The sequence below is a fragment of the Myxocyprinus asiaticus genome, chromosome 14 (assembly GCF_019703515.2).
Source record: "Myxocyprinus asiaticus isolate MX2 ecotype Aquarium Trade chromosome 14, UBuf_Myxa_2, whole genome shotgun sequence".
Taxonomy (NCBI): Eukaryota; Metazoa; Chordata; class Actinopteri; order Cypriniformes; family Catostomidae; genus Myxocyprinus; species Myxocyprinus asiaticus.
Window position 1 is genome coordinate 4,422,379 of NC_059357.1, and position 17,583 is coordinate 4,439,961.

The 17,583-nt window shown below is 38.3% G+C and overlaps 1 protein-coding gene across 1 annotated transcript; it reads right to left on the reverse strand.

Moving 5' to 3' along the window:
* Window positions 1-247: 247 nt before the first annotated feature.
* trap1 (TNF receptor-associated protein 1) lies at window positions 248-16,979 on the reverse strand. The gene is made up of 18 exons (XM_051717081.1): window positions 16,797-16,979; window positions 14,978-15,145; window positions 14,803-14,885; window positions 14,533-14,673; window positions 14,349-14,420; window positions 14,098-14,258; window positions 11,841-11,950; window positions 11,673-11,746; window positions 11,443-11,598; window positions 11,185-11,305; window positions 10,998-11,067; window positions 10,769-10,916; window positions 8,580-8,765; window positions 6,666-6,804; window positions 2,260-2,345; window positions 2,002-2,147; window positions 867-939; window positions 248-705 (listed from the first exon to the last, which is right to left on the reverse strand). The coding sequence occupies exons 1-18, from the start codon at window positions 16,915-16,917 to the stop codon at window positions 604-606; spliced, it is 2,157 nt and encodes a 718-aa protein (XP_051573041.1). The 5' UTR covers window positions 16,918-16,979; the 3' UTR covers window positions 248-603.
* Between the last annotated feature and the right edge of the window lie 604 nt (window positions 16,980-17,583).

The window sequence follows — 17,583 nt, forward strand, 5'->3', positions numbered from 1 at the left end:
TTTCTAGAGAATCATTTTCCTTCTGTCCCACTTTACCAGAACTGCTTGAAAATAATCAGGGATTTGGTCAAAAGAGGGTCTTCAAAGGTTCTACTTCCCAATATTGAATATTTCTTCATTTTTGCTTTTGACTAAAGTAGAAGACATCCTTTGGATCATAATTCAAAGTGTCAAGGAAAGTACAATTTCCAAAAGTGTCCCACTTTGCCCATATTCACACTAGTATAATCACAAACTAAAACTAAAATGAATTCCAGATCATTTTTATTTGATTTTAGTTAGTTTTGGAGTTATGAAAAAGTACTTTAGTTTGTTTTTTTCCCCCAATCATTTCATAACACTGGTTCAGGTGTCACAAACTGCTGAATTTCTCTCCAATCTTTGTTCAGTGTCGCATACAGGTTGACCACAGATGAAGAAATAGCAAACAATAGTCTCTTATCAGCGGTGAAGTGTGTCTCCAACCATGTCACACCTGCACAAAGATTCTCTCAAGTCTTCATATAAACAGATCGACAGTGGCGTCTGCAGCAATGGTGAGTGAACGCCCCCCACACACAGCACAGTCTAATGATGGCAAAACAAGAGTCCAGTAGAGTGAGTTCAGTGTTTCTCCAGCGCTTGAGTAAGAAGCTGGTTCAGACGGGAGATCATCGGACGAGGGTCTTCATTGAGGCCAGCGGTGATCATGGCGTTATCGTAAATCTGACACGTCAAAAAAAAAAAAAAAAAGAGCAGTTGAAAAATGAACTAAATGCGTTACACTATTAGAGACTGAGTGCCTTGTACGATTTTCCCATTCATTTAGTGTAGAAATAGTGTGAATTATGACCAGAGAGCGACTGGTGTGTAAACCGACACTTTACCTGGTCAAGCAGCATCTGTGCGAGCTCAGGGTTCGAGTCCTTCAGTGCGTGAAGCTTCTTGATGAGGTCATGTCTGCAAAACAATTGTTTGGTGTTAAAATAACAGTGTGAGAACATGCTTCAAATTTTTGTGGTCAGTTCTGAACAGCAAAAACAGGAAATTTGAAATGTTTTCAAGCCCAATGCAAACCAAATGTAGTTTGAAATTAAAGGAATATTCCGGGTTCATTACAAGTTAAGCTCAGTCGACAGCATTTGTGGCATAATATTGATTACCACAAAAAATTAATTTCGACTCGTCCCTCCTTTTCTTTAAAAAAGCAAATATCGAGGAACTTACAATAGAAGTCAATGGGGCCAATTTTCAGAGGGTTTAAAAGGCAGACATGTGAAGCTTAAAATTGTATAAAAGCACTTACATCAATTTTTCTGTTAAAACTCGTGTATTATTTGAGCTGTCATTTTTGCAGGATTTCACGGCGTTGCATCGTCATGGCAACGAAGGAGTAAAACTGACTATATCTTTACACAGATGCGGTTAGTAATGATTTTATCACACTAAAATCATGTTAACATGCATATTGTTTATGTCTTGTGTCTATACTTTTGAAACAGTGAGTAGTTTAACGTTTACTGATTGGCCCCATTGACTTCCATTGTAAGTGCATCACTGGAAACCAGGTTTTTCTTCAAATAAGCTTTTGTGGTAATCAACATTATGCCACAAATGCTGCAAGCTCAACTTGTATTGAACCCGGAACATTCCTTAAATTAATTCTGGATTTTTTTGGAACGTGTCTGAACGGTCAGATCAGATTTCAAGTCGTGTTTTCGGCATTCAAGACGCAACGATTATGTAACGTCGTACAAAGTGCGCAATGCTATCTCTAACACAACTGTGTCCGAATACACTCATTTTTGCTCACTCGTTTCTCATCTCAAACTGTTTGACATTCACTATGCAGTAGGCATGTCAAAAGTACCGGTACTTCAGTACCAGGTTGATGCAAAAATGAAAAACTTGCAACGATGCCAGTCTTTCAGTAGTTTCGGTAATACAGAGTACCGCCTTAATTCGCCACCAGATTGCTGTCTGACTGACAGACGGCTGCGAACGCTCATTTGTCTTTCATACCCGGCGTTGATCTCCAGTGTGGGCTGCAGTAATTGTGCTCTCTCCTCTGAGTTGCGGGCGAGCTGCTGTGTGCGCAGGATGTGTCGAGCGGCGCCCATCTCTAGCACTGTGATCATGGCCGGGTGCGTGTCCAGACGTGGGGTCACCTGATGTGGCAAAGGTAACAGTTAAATCTGGATGCATTAAATGAGTGCTGTAACACATAAACAAACAGCAATGTCTCTCACAGGTTGAGATTTTCTGTGTAAACGTGTCTACCTTGATGTTGGCGACTCTCTGTCCGAGTGAGTTCTTCATCCAGGCCAGCAGATCTTCTGCCTGCTGTTCAGTCAACCGCTCTGATGCTACACAAGACAATTACATCAACCATGATGAATATCTACACAAAGCTTGGAGTTAAGACTAAAATCCCACAAAAGTAGTATCATAAAAGTAGGCATTTTTTAATTCTGCCTGCAAAAATAGGGGAGATCAAGATTATAAGTGAACACCGACTTATTAGCGAAATATTCAGAGTTCAATACAAGCTCAGTCGACAGCATTTGTGGCATAATGTTGATTATCAAAATTTAGGTTACAGTGAGGCACTTACAATGAAAGGGAATGGGGGACAATTTTTATAAATATCATTATTTTCTATTATTTATTTTAAGGCACAATTTACAATCATGTATTTTTTTTAAACTGCACTATTATGTCCCGAAGACATTACTATATTACAGCTTTTTCTGTTTCTTTGTTCTGTTTTTTCTGGGTAGCTCAGTGAGTAAAGACGCTGACTACCACACCTGGAGTCGCGAGTTTGAATCCAGGGCGTCCTGAGTGATTCCAGCCAGGTCTCCTAAGCAACCAAATTGGCCCGGTTGCTAGGGAGGGTAGAGTCACATGGGATAACCTCCTCGTGGTTGCTATAATGTGGTTCTCGCTCTCGGTAGGGCGCGTGGTGAGTTGAGCGTGGATACGTAGCGCTGTGCCTCCGTGGTATCGTGCTCTACAAGCCACGTGATAAGATGCGCGGATTGACGGTCTCAAACGCGGCGGCAACTGAGATTCGTCTGCCGCCACCCGGATTGAGGCGAGTTACTACGCCACCACGAGGACTTAAAGCGCATTGGAAATTGGGCATTCCAAATTGGAGAGAAAAAATACAGAATAGTTCGCTAACTGAAGCGCTGATTGCAGTCTATTTTTAAATGCAGCCTTTCAAGATTTTGTAATCGCAAAAGACCATATTTGCCATTTCAATCTTAACTCAATCAATCTCGCAGCATTAATGGATACCATAACAATGCCTCAGAAGTCAAAGTTTGCTGGTTTCAAAGCGTTTTGGATGGTTTACCTCATCATGTATAGGTAAGTGCCGCTTTCACAACTGTCACGTGTGTAACGACGGTTATTTATCATTAATGTGAGAACGAGAAAGAATAAAAATTTTATATTACATGTTCTTTCACGGCTCTTCTGACAACATTAGGCGTTTCATCAATATCATTTGGTCAATGGCAAATGATCAGTCTCCGGTCGCTGCCATCTCACTTGACGCTGAAAAGGCGTTTGTTATGGTAGAATGGGATTATCTTTTTAAGATTTTGGAAATGTACGGGTTTGGGAGTACTTTTATTGGATGGATTAAGTTACTTTATAGACACCCTGTAGCAGCAGTACAAACAAATGGATTAATTTCTGATTATTTTACTCTGGATAGGGGCACTCGGCAGGGTTGCCCTCTTTCCCCATTATTGTTCGGTCTTGCCCTGGAACCATTAGACGCCGCGCAATAAGAAAGGAGGATGATTTTCCAGGGGTTGTGGCGGACGTATGGTGCATAAGCTTTTGCTTTACACAGATTATATTTTATTATTCGTCTCTGACCCCACTAGATCTATGCCTTGCCTCCACAGAATTATTAATTATTTTTCTAAGTTCTCAGGATACAAAGTCAATTGGTCTAAATCCAAAGATTTGGCACTGACAGCGTACTGTCCAGTAACGGCTGTCCAGCTGGGCACCTTTCAATGGCCCAAACAGGGCATTAAGTATTTGGGCATTTTATTCCCAGCACATTTGTGTGATTTAGTTAGTGTTAATTTTGACCCCTTAATAAAAAGGTTTTCGAGCGATGTGGGCAGGTGGGCTTCATTACATTTATTGATGATTGGGAAGGTTAATGTTATTAAAATGAATTGTATTACAAAATGTAACTACCTGCTACAGTCTCTCCCTGTAGATGTCCCCCTCTCTTATTTTAAGCAATTTGATAGCATAGCGAAGTCCTTCATTTGGAATGGTAAACATCCCAGATTGGATTTTAATAAGATACATAGGCCGATAGACAATGGGCTAGGCCTACCCAAGATTTTGTTTTATTACTATGCGTTCAGTCTCAGACATTTGGCTCCTTGGTCACTTCCACCTGAGAGAGCCCCTCCCTGGTTTGTTACTGAACAGGCAGTTCTTGCCCCTATTTTGCCATTACAAAGCCTTTCTATCAAACTAATCGGAGAAGTTATGTTACACCCCGTTATTTCGCATGTACATTCAGTATGGACAAAAGTGTCCAGAATGTTTAAATCGGACATTCATTTAAATGTTGCCTCGAGCATATGGCAGAACCCAAAATTATGTATCGGTAAGTCCCCTTTCTGCTGGCCAGAGTGGATTGTGAGGGGGGTTGCTACACTCAGTGTCCTATATGAGAATGGAGTGTTGAGATCTTTTGAAAATCTGGTTCAACATTTTGGGATCCCCAGATCTCAGTTTTATAGGTATTTACAACTGCGCCACTTGCTTTGTACTGTTTTTGGGAGTAGCACACACCCCCCTAAACCGGCAGATGCTTTGGGAGAGGTGATTGCGGCTTTTGGAAAAGGTCATGAGCATCAGTGTATTACTCCCTGCTAATTCAGAGTCTGGGGGACGGAGCTTCAACTTCTCTCAAGAGATTATGGGAGAAAGATTTCAACTTGGTATTGGAGGAGGGAGAGTGGGCTAGGATTCTTAAAAACGTTAAGTCTGCATCTGGAGATGCAAGGGTGCGTCTTATGCAATTCAACATTTTGCATAGATTCTACTGGACCCCCTCTAGACTGTATAGGCTTGGTCTTAAAGACACACCCACCTGCTGGCGATGCCAATCGGAGGATGGAGACACAACCCATGTTTTTTGGTGGTGTGTCGAGATCCAGAAATTCTGGTTGAAGGTTCAGAATTTTGTGTCTGATGTGGTGGGCACTCGGGTTTCGTTTTACCCCAGACTTTGTGTTCTGGGTGATGGGGCGGTCATTGATGTGGGGGATAGTGAATTGGGTTCTGACCTGTGTGATGATCGCCAGGCAGGTTATTTTGAGGGGTTGGAGGTCAGCTGGTGCGCACCCATATCCGGAGTGGTGCACGGAGATGGGGAGGGTGGCGGCTTATGAGGAGGTGTCATCGGGAAGATGGGGTGACTTGGTTATGTTTATCCGGAAATGGGGCAGGTATTTGGAATTTTTGGAGGGCTCTCGGGTGGGGCGTGGAGAGAGAGTAGTGTAATATAGTTTTATGTGAGTATGATTATTATGTGTATGAATGTATGTGTGTGTACATGTGTGTATATATATATATATATATATATATATATATATATATATATGTGTGTGTGTGTGTGTGTGTGTGTGTGTCTGTTTGTTTGTTCTTTTTATATATATTTGCCTATGTTTGACCACAGGGTTGTTTTTTGGGGGGGGTGGGGTTGGGGAGGTGGGGTTGTGGGGTTTAAATGTTTTCTCTCATATATATATATATATATATATATATATATATATATATATATATATATATATATAATATTTTGCATATTTTTGTTATTGTATGATTTATTAAAAAATGTTAATTACAAAAATATTACATGTTCTTTGGAGTGCCAAACCTTCTACATTCTGTGGCTATTATTATTTCTGGATTGTGCATTTGAATTCACAGAGTTTTTACAAAGTGTGATGATAATTAATTATAAATGAATCGGTTTTACATATCAGCATTTTCAGACTAAAAACAGATTTGCTGATGGTTTTAATCTGGTCAATAATTGACCGATAAATATCAGTAGCGATACACTGGTGCATCCCTTGTTGTCATGGCAATGAAGTTGTAAAATGTAACATAACTTTGCACAGAAAAGGTTAGTAAGTGAATTTATCACACTAAAATCATGTTAATACACACATTGTTTATGTCTTGTGTCTATACTTTTAAAACGGTGAGTATATTAAAATTTAAAAATTGGCTCCATTCACTTCCATTGTAAGTGCCTCACTGTAACCCAGATATTTGCTTTTTTTTTTATTATTATAAATTTTTGTAGTAATCAATACTATGCCACAAATGTTCTCGATTGAGCTTAACTTGTACTGAACCCGAAATATTCTTTTAAATTTCGGTCTGCTTGTCACACAAAGCTGTTGAATGGCTTGAAGCATTCCACAGGAACCCATAAAATCACATGAATTTGGATCGAGTATTTTCATTTTTGTCTAAAATTCCTTCAAAACTATAAAGTAAAATGTGGGTGAAGAATTAACAACCTCGACTTCCATGTAAAGGCCCTGCTACTTATTTCAAATAACAATCTTCCTAGATAATAGTTGCATTTTAACTATATTTATGCAACTAAGGCGCTTTGTCACCTGGTTTTGCGTCTTGGAATTTCTCCTCTTTGTAATGATCTACAACGATGTCAGTCTCGGCTGAAATGAGTTTCTTCCTGTCGAACTCTCTGAGGTGAAGCAGTGTGAGTTCATCGAACTGCTCGAAGCAAAACAGAACCTGCAAATACAGACAGAAGGTAAAAAACAAGAGCAGCAGTGCATAAAATCATCTGATATTTGGCCGTTTAACAGAAGTGTTAGTGCCCACTGTGTCAGTTTCAGCACCTACAGACAGCCTTGTCAATGAATAATGCACACTTTGTTTTGAAATATACAGTATTTTATTGAATTTTTGACTAAATATTAAAAATGCAAAAAAACAAAACAATGTCTTACCATTATTTGCCACCATTAAATTGTGTTAAATACTGATCTCATCATTATATCTGCAGACCAGTGCATTCATATAATTTCTTACAGTTCAGTTAATGAAGAAAAAGTTTGCCAAACCGTTCAATGAGGCACTGTACATGACAAAAGTGCAGCGAACGGTGTAAGAGAGATTGAGCTTGTTCACATACACGATGTTACACCGATTATGCTTAATAATCCTATGACATGGTCAGATAAACGGCTTAAACAGCTTTATTTGATCGCGTTCATGTCCTAAACAGTTTAAGAAAATCCGACACACATACATTTTGTTCCTCATTACTCCAAGTTTGTGTTGCATTTAAACACCTTTACCAGCATTTTTTCGATCTTATGCAATGTGCGCAAGTACTGCAGCATGCCTGTTTACGTTTTGACGTTAAAAGCAGAGAATACCACGATGATTTCAAATTGCATGTTTTTTTGCATTGTTTTTAATAGCTTCATTTTCTGTAATTATCAGTATTTTTGTGTGCCTGTAAAAGTGTTAATTGAAACTGAAACTCACTATCATGCGTTTGACGAGGTTTCCATCAAGATTATATCATAATATGTATAATGCATCATAATGTATTAAATCTTGACATACAGCATGTACTGCAATTAGTGGTGGTGATTTGAGTCTTTTGAATCCGTTCAGATTCGTTCATTGACCATTTCTGCAAATTACAACCCGGAGTCAGTAGATGGCACAAAATTACCATCTTTTACGTTCTGAACGAGTATTTACATTTACATACCACCAAAAGCACAGAGTCATTCCCAACCGGAACAACTCTTATTTTTTATTAAATTTTGCGTGTCACCAAACATACTAAGAGACTTCAGCACTGCAGAGTGTTTAAGCATCATAAGCATTTCCCCACAAATGACAACGAATCATATCATACTGTGAACTGCTGAGCATGAGTATTTATCAAGACAACAATACTAACCTAAAAAATTATTGAGTTTCATTAACGTCCATATGTCATTGTAATGTGTGGTCATCACTCACTTTTATTCATAATTCTTCCGGACCCATTTCTTGTTAAACAGGATTGACGAACTGAACGAACGACATGCAGCTCCTCTCTTTCAGCCGGTCAGCAGATCCTCATTCATGAATGAGATTACTTTCATTCATTTCGTTCGCAAACAAGTTTACCAATACATTCAGTTCATTCATGACAGAGATGTCTCATCTCGTTCAGACCCGTGCTTGAATGCTATTAGCTTATGCTATAGTCAGTCTTTACAGGCATGAAAAGCAGTAGAGCTCATTGGCTTCGAAAGGGAGAGACGTCAGTGAACAAGAAATAGGAGTCAGTGCATGGAGGTGAACAAGAACGATTCCTTCACTTAAAAGATTCGTTCAAAAAGACAGATTCGTTCACGAATGAAACATCAATAATTGCAATGTGCACTGTATCCTGAATTTCTTGGTTGACCAGTACTTTTAAGAACACATCTGGTCAAAATAAATTAAATTGTTTTTGTTTGTTCAGTTATAGTTTGTGGACACATTTGGTCTAGTCTCACCTCCATATCTTTCTGTTTCATGGCCTCAAAGTACGGTGAGTGTTCGGCCAGGTGGCGGTTCGGTGCACACAGATAGTAAATGTTCCTGGTTCCCGCCTTCATACGAGAGGTGTATTCCATCAGACTGGTCTGCTGACCCACAGGAAGTGCTGACGACTCGAAACGCAACAGCTTGGCAATGTCCTCCTGTGACATCATAATGCAGCCAGTTAAAAACAATCAAAAGGGAAAATGAAAATTCTTGGCCGTGAAACTTCTGGACAAACTGAGCTGAAAACCAACATGCAAACTTTAATTGATTATATTAATGTTATATTTTAATTTAATACACTAACTTCCTTCAATTTGTGTGACTTAACCCTCCACTTGTCTTAGGGTCATTTTTAACCAGGGTCAGGTAAAGAATACATTATAAATACAGCATAGTTTTTGGAACTGGAACCAAACTTTGAGACTTTGTCAAGACCATTAAAACATACAATATAAAAAGAAACTGTTTAAGAGAAAAACTATTTAAAACAAATTGTTCTTTCCATTGTCTGAACCGGTCAATTTTGACCCATATGGAAAATACCAGTTGTGACCTTTTACCTTTGGACCTTCTGGATGTTATACAGCTTTAAATCATTTATAAATCAAATTTGACCTAAAAATATTTCAAATGATCTCAGATTTAGCCCCGGGCCTCATACTGTTCTACAGCGCCCCCATTTGCTCCACTGGGTACTGCATCTTTCCCATAAACTGCATATTTTCCTCTCCAATGGGGTTTGTGCACAAATGCACATGTCCAAACACACAAACACAGAGAGAGTATTTTTTACAGTTTTGAACAGGTAATATGTTAGAAAATAAGTTTACTGAGATGATTTTATATGATGGGGTACAATGGGGCTAAAGCCCCCCTCAATGGTAAAAGACCCATTACATATAATTTTCTCCCAAAACATTAGATGGCAGAAAGAACATTACGGCACCTTCCTAAACTTCTGTAACACTGCAACAAATTGTTCGACATTAGTGGGAATGAATGGATTTGTTGCAAAATGGGCCCATTTTGACTGCTGGAAAAGGCAATAGAAATTCATTTGTGAAATAGACATGTACTACACTTGTATCTCTAAAATTTACACTGTTGATTTTATAAAAGCAAAATAAATCAGAAATTATTGTAATATAGTTAAGATATTATAGAATGCCAAAAGTGATTAAAATAAACGTAAACTGAGACATCCTTGGACAATGTTCATCAAGTTTTAAACTTAAATTCTTAAATTAATTATAGCATTTTTTGCCCTATTTTTATACACTTTGGGACCACAATAAAATTATTTTCGTGAAAGGGGTCTTTAGTGCTGTTGTACAGTAATCAAGAATGTATGCATTTTTAATGGTTTTCAATACAGGTCAAAAATGTTTGAAGACCAAAAGGAGGGTTAACATATATGCTCCAAAAATGTATTAAATATTGCTTAAAATGACTATAAAATAAAACTGTAACTATGCATGTCAGTTGTGAACAATGCAAAAAAAAAAAAAAAAATTTTTTTTTTTTTATCCCCTTTTCTCCCAATATGGAATGCCCAATTCCCACTACTTAGTAGGTCCTCGTGGTGGCACGGTTACTCACCTCAATCCGGGTGGCGGAGGACAAGTCTCAGTTGCCTCCGCTTCTGAGACCGTCAATCCGCGCATCTTATCACGTGACTCACTGTGCATGATACCGCGGAGACTCACAGCATGTGGAGGCTCATGCTACTCTCCGTGATCCACGCACAAATTACCACACGCCCCATTGAGAGCGAGAACCACTGATCACGACCACGAGGAGGTTACCCCATGTCACTCTACCCTCCCTAGCAACGGGCCAATTTGGTTACTTAGGAGACCTGGCTGGAGTCACTCAGCACACCCTGGATTAGAACTCGCAACTCCAGGGGTGATAGTCAGCATCAATACTCGCTGAGCTACCCAGGCCCCTATGAACAATGCAAAATTGAAACAGAACACAATGACTCCAAATTAAATCCTTAAAATCTGCACACCTGTACCCCACAAATATATTTGATGAGATGTTGCATTAGTGGTGCAAAGTAACGGTCTTCATTCATATTTTGAGTCAAGATTTTTGCATGAAAACCGCTGAAACCCAAAACGACATTTTATGGCAATTCGAGCTAAGACTGCACCTTGACACTCTGCTCCGCGGTGGTCACGATGCCCTCGCGCATAAACAGCCCGTAGTCGTCAAAGAAGCGAGCGTATTTTTCTGGATCTTTCTTACTCTGGTCCAGCAAGAACCGAATGACACGCTGCTGTAAGACATCCCTCAGTTTCCTGAGAGAAAGAAAACTTACTACTCTTCACTTCAAACATGACATTAAAGGCAAAATGTGATATTTTAGGCCGTGTTTGTACCTGATCAGGGCACTTTCCTGCAGCAGTTCTCTGCTGAGGTTTAAAGGAATATCTTCACTGTCCACAACACCTGTAAACACAAACACGTGGCTTGTTGTTGTTTTTAACAGCTAATAGGCTTTCATTTCATCACAGCCACAAAGATGAAGGTTGTCGTCATGAAGAAAGACACAGATGGTCAGCTGACCTCTCAGGAAGCGCAGCCACTTGGGCAGGATGTCTGTGGACTTGGTTTGGATCAGAACCTTCCTGCTGTACAGAGCAACACTGGATCCCATCTCACGACTCACGTCAAACATAGAGGGCTTCTGTTGTCACACACACATATTAAAATGAAAGACTGTTCGGAAATAACCATAAAAACACTGATCAATGAGAAATCACTCTTTTAGAGTTCTTTTTCACTATTGTAAACATACGGATTTCATTGTGTCTGTTTTCTCACCATCTCTGGCACATAGAAGATGCTGCGGATATTGAGCGGAGCGTCTGCGCGGTAGTGCAGCGTGTAGCGCGGTTTATCATGAGCTTGAGCCACGTAACGATAAAACTCCTCGTGCTGCCACTCGCTGATGTCTTTCGGCTCCATCATCCACAGAGCCTGCAGAGAGAGAAAGAGGTCAGGACTGATGATCAGAGCTCCAGAGAGGTTACATTTCAGTAGACTTTACATACCTGTAGGGTGTTTAGTCTTCGTCCGTTCAGAAAAATGGGAAAACTGACAAAGTTGCTGTATTTAGTCACAACCTCTGAAGAAAACAGATCAGAGTCACTTTATTTTTTTCCTTTTCATTGTAAACCACATGGTTGACGTGAGTGTAGGTGCTTTGAAGTGTTGTGTACCTTTGACGCGGTCTTCGGAGGAAAACTCTTTGCAGTCGTCCTTGAGGTGGAGCACGATCTTGGTTCCCTGACGAACTCCTGAAGCTTCTGCGATCTCAAACAATCCAGAACTACACAGACGCAAAACTCAATGAGTCAAACATAAAAATTTGATTTATTATAAGATATATCATATTTACAGCTGGGCAATATAGGAAGTAAATATATGTCGATAATTTAAGTCAGGGTAACCAGAATAGGCTAAAGAAATAAAATATTTCGGTCAAACTTAATAAGTATAATTCGGTTTCTTTTGTTCGTTTAATGAAAAACTGGAGAACATGATTTAACAAACTTTTTACTCTAAACAAATAAATTTAAGAAATGTATTTAAAATAAAAAACATTTTTAATACATTTATTTATGAATAAATGAATTATCAAAAAAAAATTTTTTATAAAGAAAGCATGTTTATTATCTATACAAAGTATTAAACAGAAATACTGAACTATATAGCTTGTTTTCAAAAAAAAAATAAAAAAATAAATGTTGGTCAAACTTAATAAATATCATGTTTCTTGTGTTCATTTAATGAAATACATTATTTAACTATTTAACTATTTTTTACGCGGAGTATATTTAAGTACTTTATTTTTAAATACATTTATTTATGAATAAATAAATTGTGAACAAATCAATATTTATAAAAAAGCATGTTTTCTACAGTATGTTTACTAACTACACATAGGAATAAACTGCAATATTTAACTACATAGCTTATGTTTTTTTCTTAAATAATATATTATTTTTAAATCAAAAGTAACCATAATAAGCCAAAGAGATTCTAAATTTTGGTCAAACTAATAAAAATTATATTATTCATTTCCTTTTGTTTATTTAATAAAAAAACATGCTTTAACCCTTTAAGCTCTGAAAGTGTTTTTAAAGATTTCCTGTTTCAGTGGCATACCAAAAATTAAAGGCTTAAAACTCGACCAAAAATACACACACAAAAGGAAAGGAAGGTCAAGTGTTTGGTATCACTGTAAAGAAAATGCTTCACATTTTTTAATGATATAGATTACAAGACATTCTGAGACTCACAGTCTAAGAAACTGCTGAAAAATCACAAACAAATTGAGCCAAAAATGTACTTTCATTCTTATTTTTCATTATATATATCTGGGTGTTAATAAGGTGGCTCTGAAAAACTGCTCTTTTATTCCCAATTATGTCAACTGTACCTGAGAAAACTTTTGTGTTGATACGATAAAGCAATCAAAAGTTATAGCATTACAAAAATAATTTATCATAGTGTCCAAAAATATCTCCATGTGTCCAAAAGCCTCTTAAAGCAAATAAAACATAAACATGCAAACACAACAATGACTAAAGGTTTGTACAGCATGCAGACATGATTTTAGTAATGAGATTTCACAAAATGAGTTTCATTCTGTGTCATCTGAGTCATCATTGAATCTGTCATATGTACTTGGCGCCATCTCCTGGTGGCCATATGTAACACTGTGCTTCATGTGGATTATCTAATGATCTCTGCATCCGATTACCTTGTGTGTGGGATCGTTTGAAAGATAATCACCTCTTCTAAGTAATGGTATGTGATATTTTATGTTACGTTCATTTTTCGTGAAGTTGTAAGTGAAAACGTGGCATATAAGCAACACTAACATAATTGTAAAAATCATATACTCAGCTATTACTTGCTATATTTTTGTGAGTAAAACAAATAGGCTGGTTGTATTCTACTCCTTGAGAGCTTTCCAACAACATATGACAAATGGCTATTTGATGAGTCTGATGTTTTTAGTGATTACAATAATATGTACAGTGCAACATTTTTAATTTTTTAATTATCAAAACGGAAAATTCCTGATTTGTCTGCCAATTACAAAGCAGTTGTTCAGTTTTAGTCATAATGCCTGCATGCATTGGAAAGTAGAGCTTCTAAGCTTTCAGATGATACCTATTTTGTGTTGGTCAAGACTGTAGTTGATAATATTATGACGGTTGTTTTTTCTTGCAGGCCTGCCGTTGGCCCACCCGAGCTTTAAATGAAAAAAACGCTCACTGATGACGTCACCAACAAGTAAAACACAGTAAAAATGTAATTAAATAAATGAACACGAGAAGCAGAAAGATTTATTATGTTTTACCAATATAACAACACACAGCATCGAACAGCAATATTCAACTACATAGATTGTTTTGTTTTTTCTTAAAACAATCTGAAACTTGGTCCTAAAACTGCTCTGCTTACCCGTCTGAGGACCACTTGTATCCAGGAGCTCCTGGTTCAGCAGACTGAGAATAAACATCCACTTTATCAGCCACCATGAAGGCGGAGTAGAAGCCCACACCAAACTGACCAATGATAGAGCTGCTGGCCTCTGCTTGATTCTGAAGAGCATCCAGAAACGCCTAAAAGTGGAAAAAATATCAAATAAAATAATGTCCAAATGCTTAAACCCCACTGGTTGAATCAGTTATGGCTGAAATATGAAAACACACCTTAGAGCCGGATCGAGCGATGGTACCCAGATTAGCAACCAGCTCCTCTTTATTCATCCCAACACCTGTATCCTAAAAACATGAGGATAAAAGCATAAAGTTTCTACAGCAGCAACAGCCTGAACTTCTGATTTAAATTAAACAAAACACCCATGATTTTGTTGAGAATATTGGTGCAGGATACCTGAATGGTGAAGGTGCCTTTGGCTGCATCAGTCCGAAGATGAATCTCCATCGGTGCCGTTTCTCCACCTGCTGTCATCAGCTTGTGCCGTAGTTTCTCCAGAGCGTCACTGCCGTTAGAGATGAGCTCCCTGATGAACACCTGACAGAGCAAACGTATACCACTTAAAATTCATTAAAACATTGACAAAAGAACATTAAACTAAACGTTGATTAAAACAAGGATCAAATGGTGTTGAACGCATCCATTTATTCCTGTTCAACTCCTCACCTCTTTCTCAGAGTACAGCGATCTGGCCACAATATCAAGCAGTTTCTTCGTCTCCGCTTGGAACTCGTGTTTGGAGAAGGATCCTTATTCAAGGAAAGAAACAAGAGTTTCAACGCCCTTAAAATGCACATACTTTAGCAGATGCTGCATTTGATGTTGTTGAATGTTTTCGAACCTTGAACGTTCTCGGTGTCACTGATGATGCTGTGGAGGGTCTCCTCCTCTACAGTCTCCGCCTGTTGGGTACTGTAACCGCGATGAGCCACACTGGCACCAGTAAAAGTCGAGCTCCAGACTCCGGTGGGTCTGGAGTGATACAACTGATGCCTGCCATTAGTATCAACTGTCAAAGAAACAGACAATCAAATTCATGAACAAGTGCCCCTTCAGATTTTTGAGTCAAGTGGTTTTTTTTTCTTTAATGCAACTTTATATATAAAATGTTAAAGGTAAAATATGTTTGTCTAAAACCCTTTGGTAGAAATCACACATTCACAGGTCTAAATTTGTTAAGTCCCATCGAGTCGCACTTTCTGCAGATCAGTTGCTTGCTTTGAGTGACAATTCTGTCATCATCTACCAACCCTCATGTCACTCAAGACTGTTTCTCAAAGCTGCTATTTTCCATTTAACAAAAATGCGTATCATCACTGGCTGTCAAGATCAGATGGAACTGAACCTTTTCACAAATCCGGGTTTGGAATGCTGAAGTAAACGTCAGCAGAGTAAACTTTTATAACATTTCCACAACTCTCTAAAAGAGGAAAAAAAATAGTACGTATTAGAAACCTCATCGCATCTGTGTTAACTCAGATCGGGATTCAAACCCAGATCCCCTTGCATAATAGTCTACAACTGTACTATTAAACTATTTTTGTTTTGTTTTATTTGGTCATATTTTATTTTGTGAGCCAGACTTGCCACCTCAATAAATAAATTAATTAATTAAATAAGTGCGTGATTTTTGCGATTCTTTTTATACCACTGTTTGCAAATTGACCTACATAAATAGATAGGTATTGGAATACTAGTGTCAGAAATGAACTTTTCATAAATGGGCAATAATTGCCCTCTGGATTTGATTTTCTGGGGTATTTCTTTATGAGGGCACTTTCATCTAAACATGTATAAATTTTATTTGAACATTTAAATATAATCAGTTCATAAACATAAGTACTCAATCTGAACATGCAGCCTCCTACTCCTAAAATTAACCCTTGTGCGACCTTCGGGACATTTTTGTCTTTTTAATTTTTGTTTTTTCGATCATTTTGGCTGTTAATGCCAACGGTATAAATTTTGCCAAAGGTGCGTATTTTTGGGGGGGAATTTTGATATTTCAACCTCATTTCCTATAATACATCTATAATACACTGTGTACACAAAATAGTTACACTCAGGACCTTCAGGACAATGCAATATTTGATCCCAGTGCCATTAAAGCATAAAATCATGAATTCTATGATATTATGCTTTCATTCCGGAGCCCTGGCTTCAAAATTTTAATTTTTCATATTTTCCACCAGATGGCGCCATTTTTCCTCATGTTTAGCCTATGGAGCAAATACATGCTTTTTTCCTATTTTCTGTTTGCTGTATTATAGAGCACTGCAGGACAACTGAATAAATGATGCAGATAAAATTGTGTGGGTGTGTTGGTATGGATGTCAGAGTGTGTTTTGTATGTGTGTGTATTGAGTTTTTTTTTTTTTTTTTTTTTTTATCTGACCCTGCACAAAAAATAATAATGCATCAAAATCAATTGTTCCTATTCATTTTTGTCCGGAGCCCCCCTTAATTTCTGACCCTGACACTGGATATCTCCAAATGAGTAACAGACAATATATTACTGTACACATATTATGCATCTTTGCAATGAGATACACAATCACATGTCAAATACCAAACGCCTTCCCTAATATAATTACAACAGTTTCCCACAAATCGACCACCTTTATGATTTAATATTTCATCATGCTCGTTCAAACATATACCTCCACTGAATGTCGCTGGTACTATTCTGTTTCTTATCCCTCTGTTGGAAGAAAACAGCCTGACATTGGCCCGTTGAGAGAGATTCAAAGAGTGTTTGAGTAAAGTTAATGATCGGATCATTTCTGCTGCTGTAGTTTGACCTATAGAGCCTAGAATCTTCGGCGTGACAGGCGTACAGTGAGCTAAAGGACCCCAGCGTGCGCTCACTGATGACGTCACCAAGCAGCTAGATATACGCCTGTGTATAAAACCCCAAATGAAGAAGGGTACATCTACAGGCATTGCTCCAAAGCGCCTTTAAGGATATAGGGAGCCCCTAACCTGACCCTTTCCCTAACCTTAACCCTTTTGGAGTTGGCGCAACCCCATTTTGGGGTAACCCCGCCCCCTTTGGACTAATCACGCCCATTTTAAGTAACTCCGCCCTATTTTGGAGATCCCGCCCCCATTTGGAGGTCTCCGGCCTGCAGCTATACCTACTTGAAATGAAGCGCTGGAATCACAGCATGCTGAGCACATCTGCTGATCACAGGCGTGTAAATGCAATGGGAAAATCCGAGTCAAAAGCAGAATGACAATGTATTAGAAATTATTTACTGCCCTGTAATTTGTCATACATTTCTCATGATAATCTAAAGTATCCTGAAATAAACAGATCTGAATCTTTGCAGACTATGTAGACCTTAATATATAAATTGGCCTTTTAATGATTCCTTGGCAATCGAACCTATGCAGGGGCGTGTCCAGGATTTTATTCCAGGGGTGGCAAAGGGGTGGCAAGAGTCG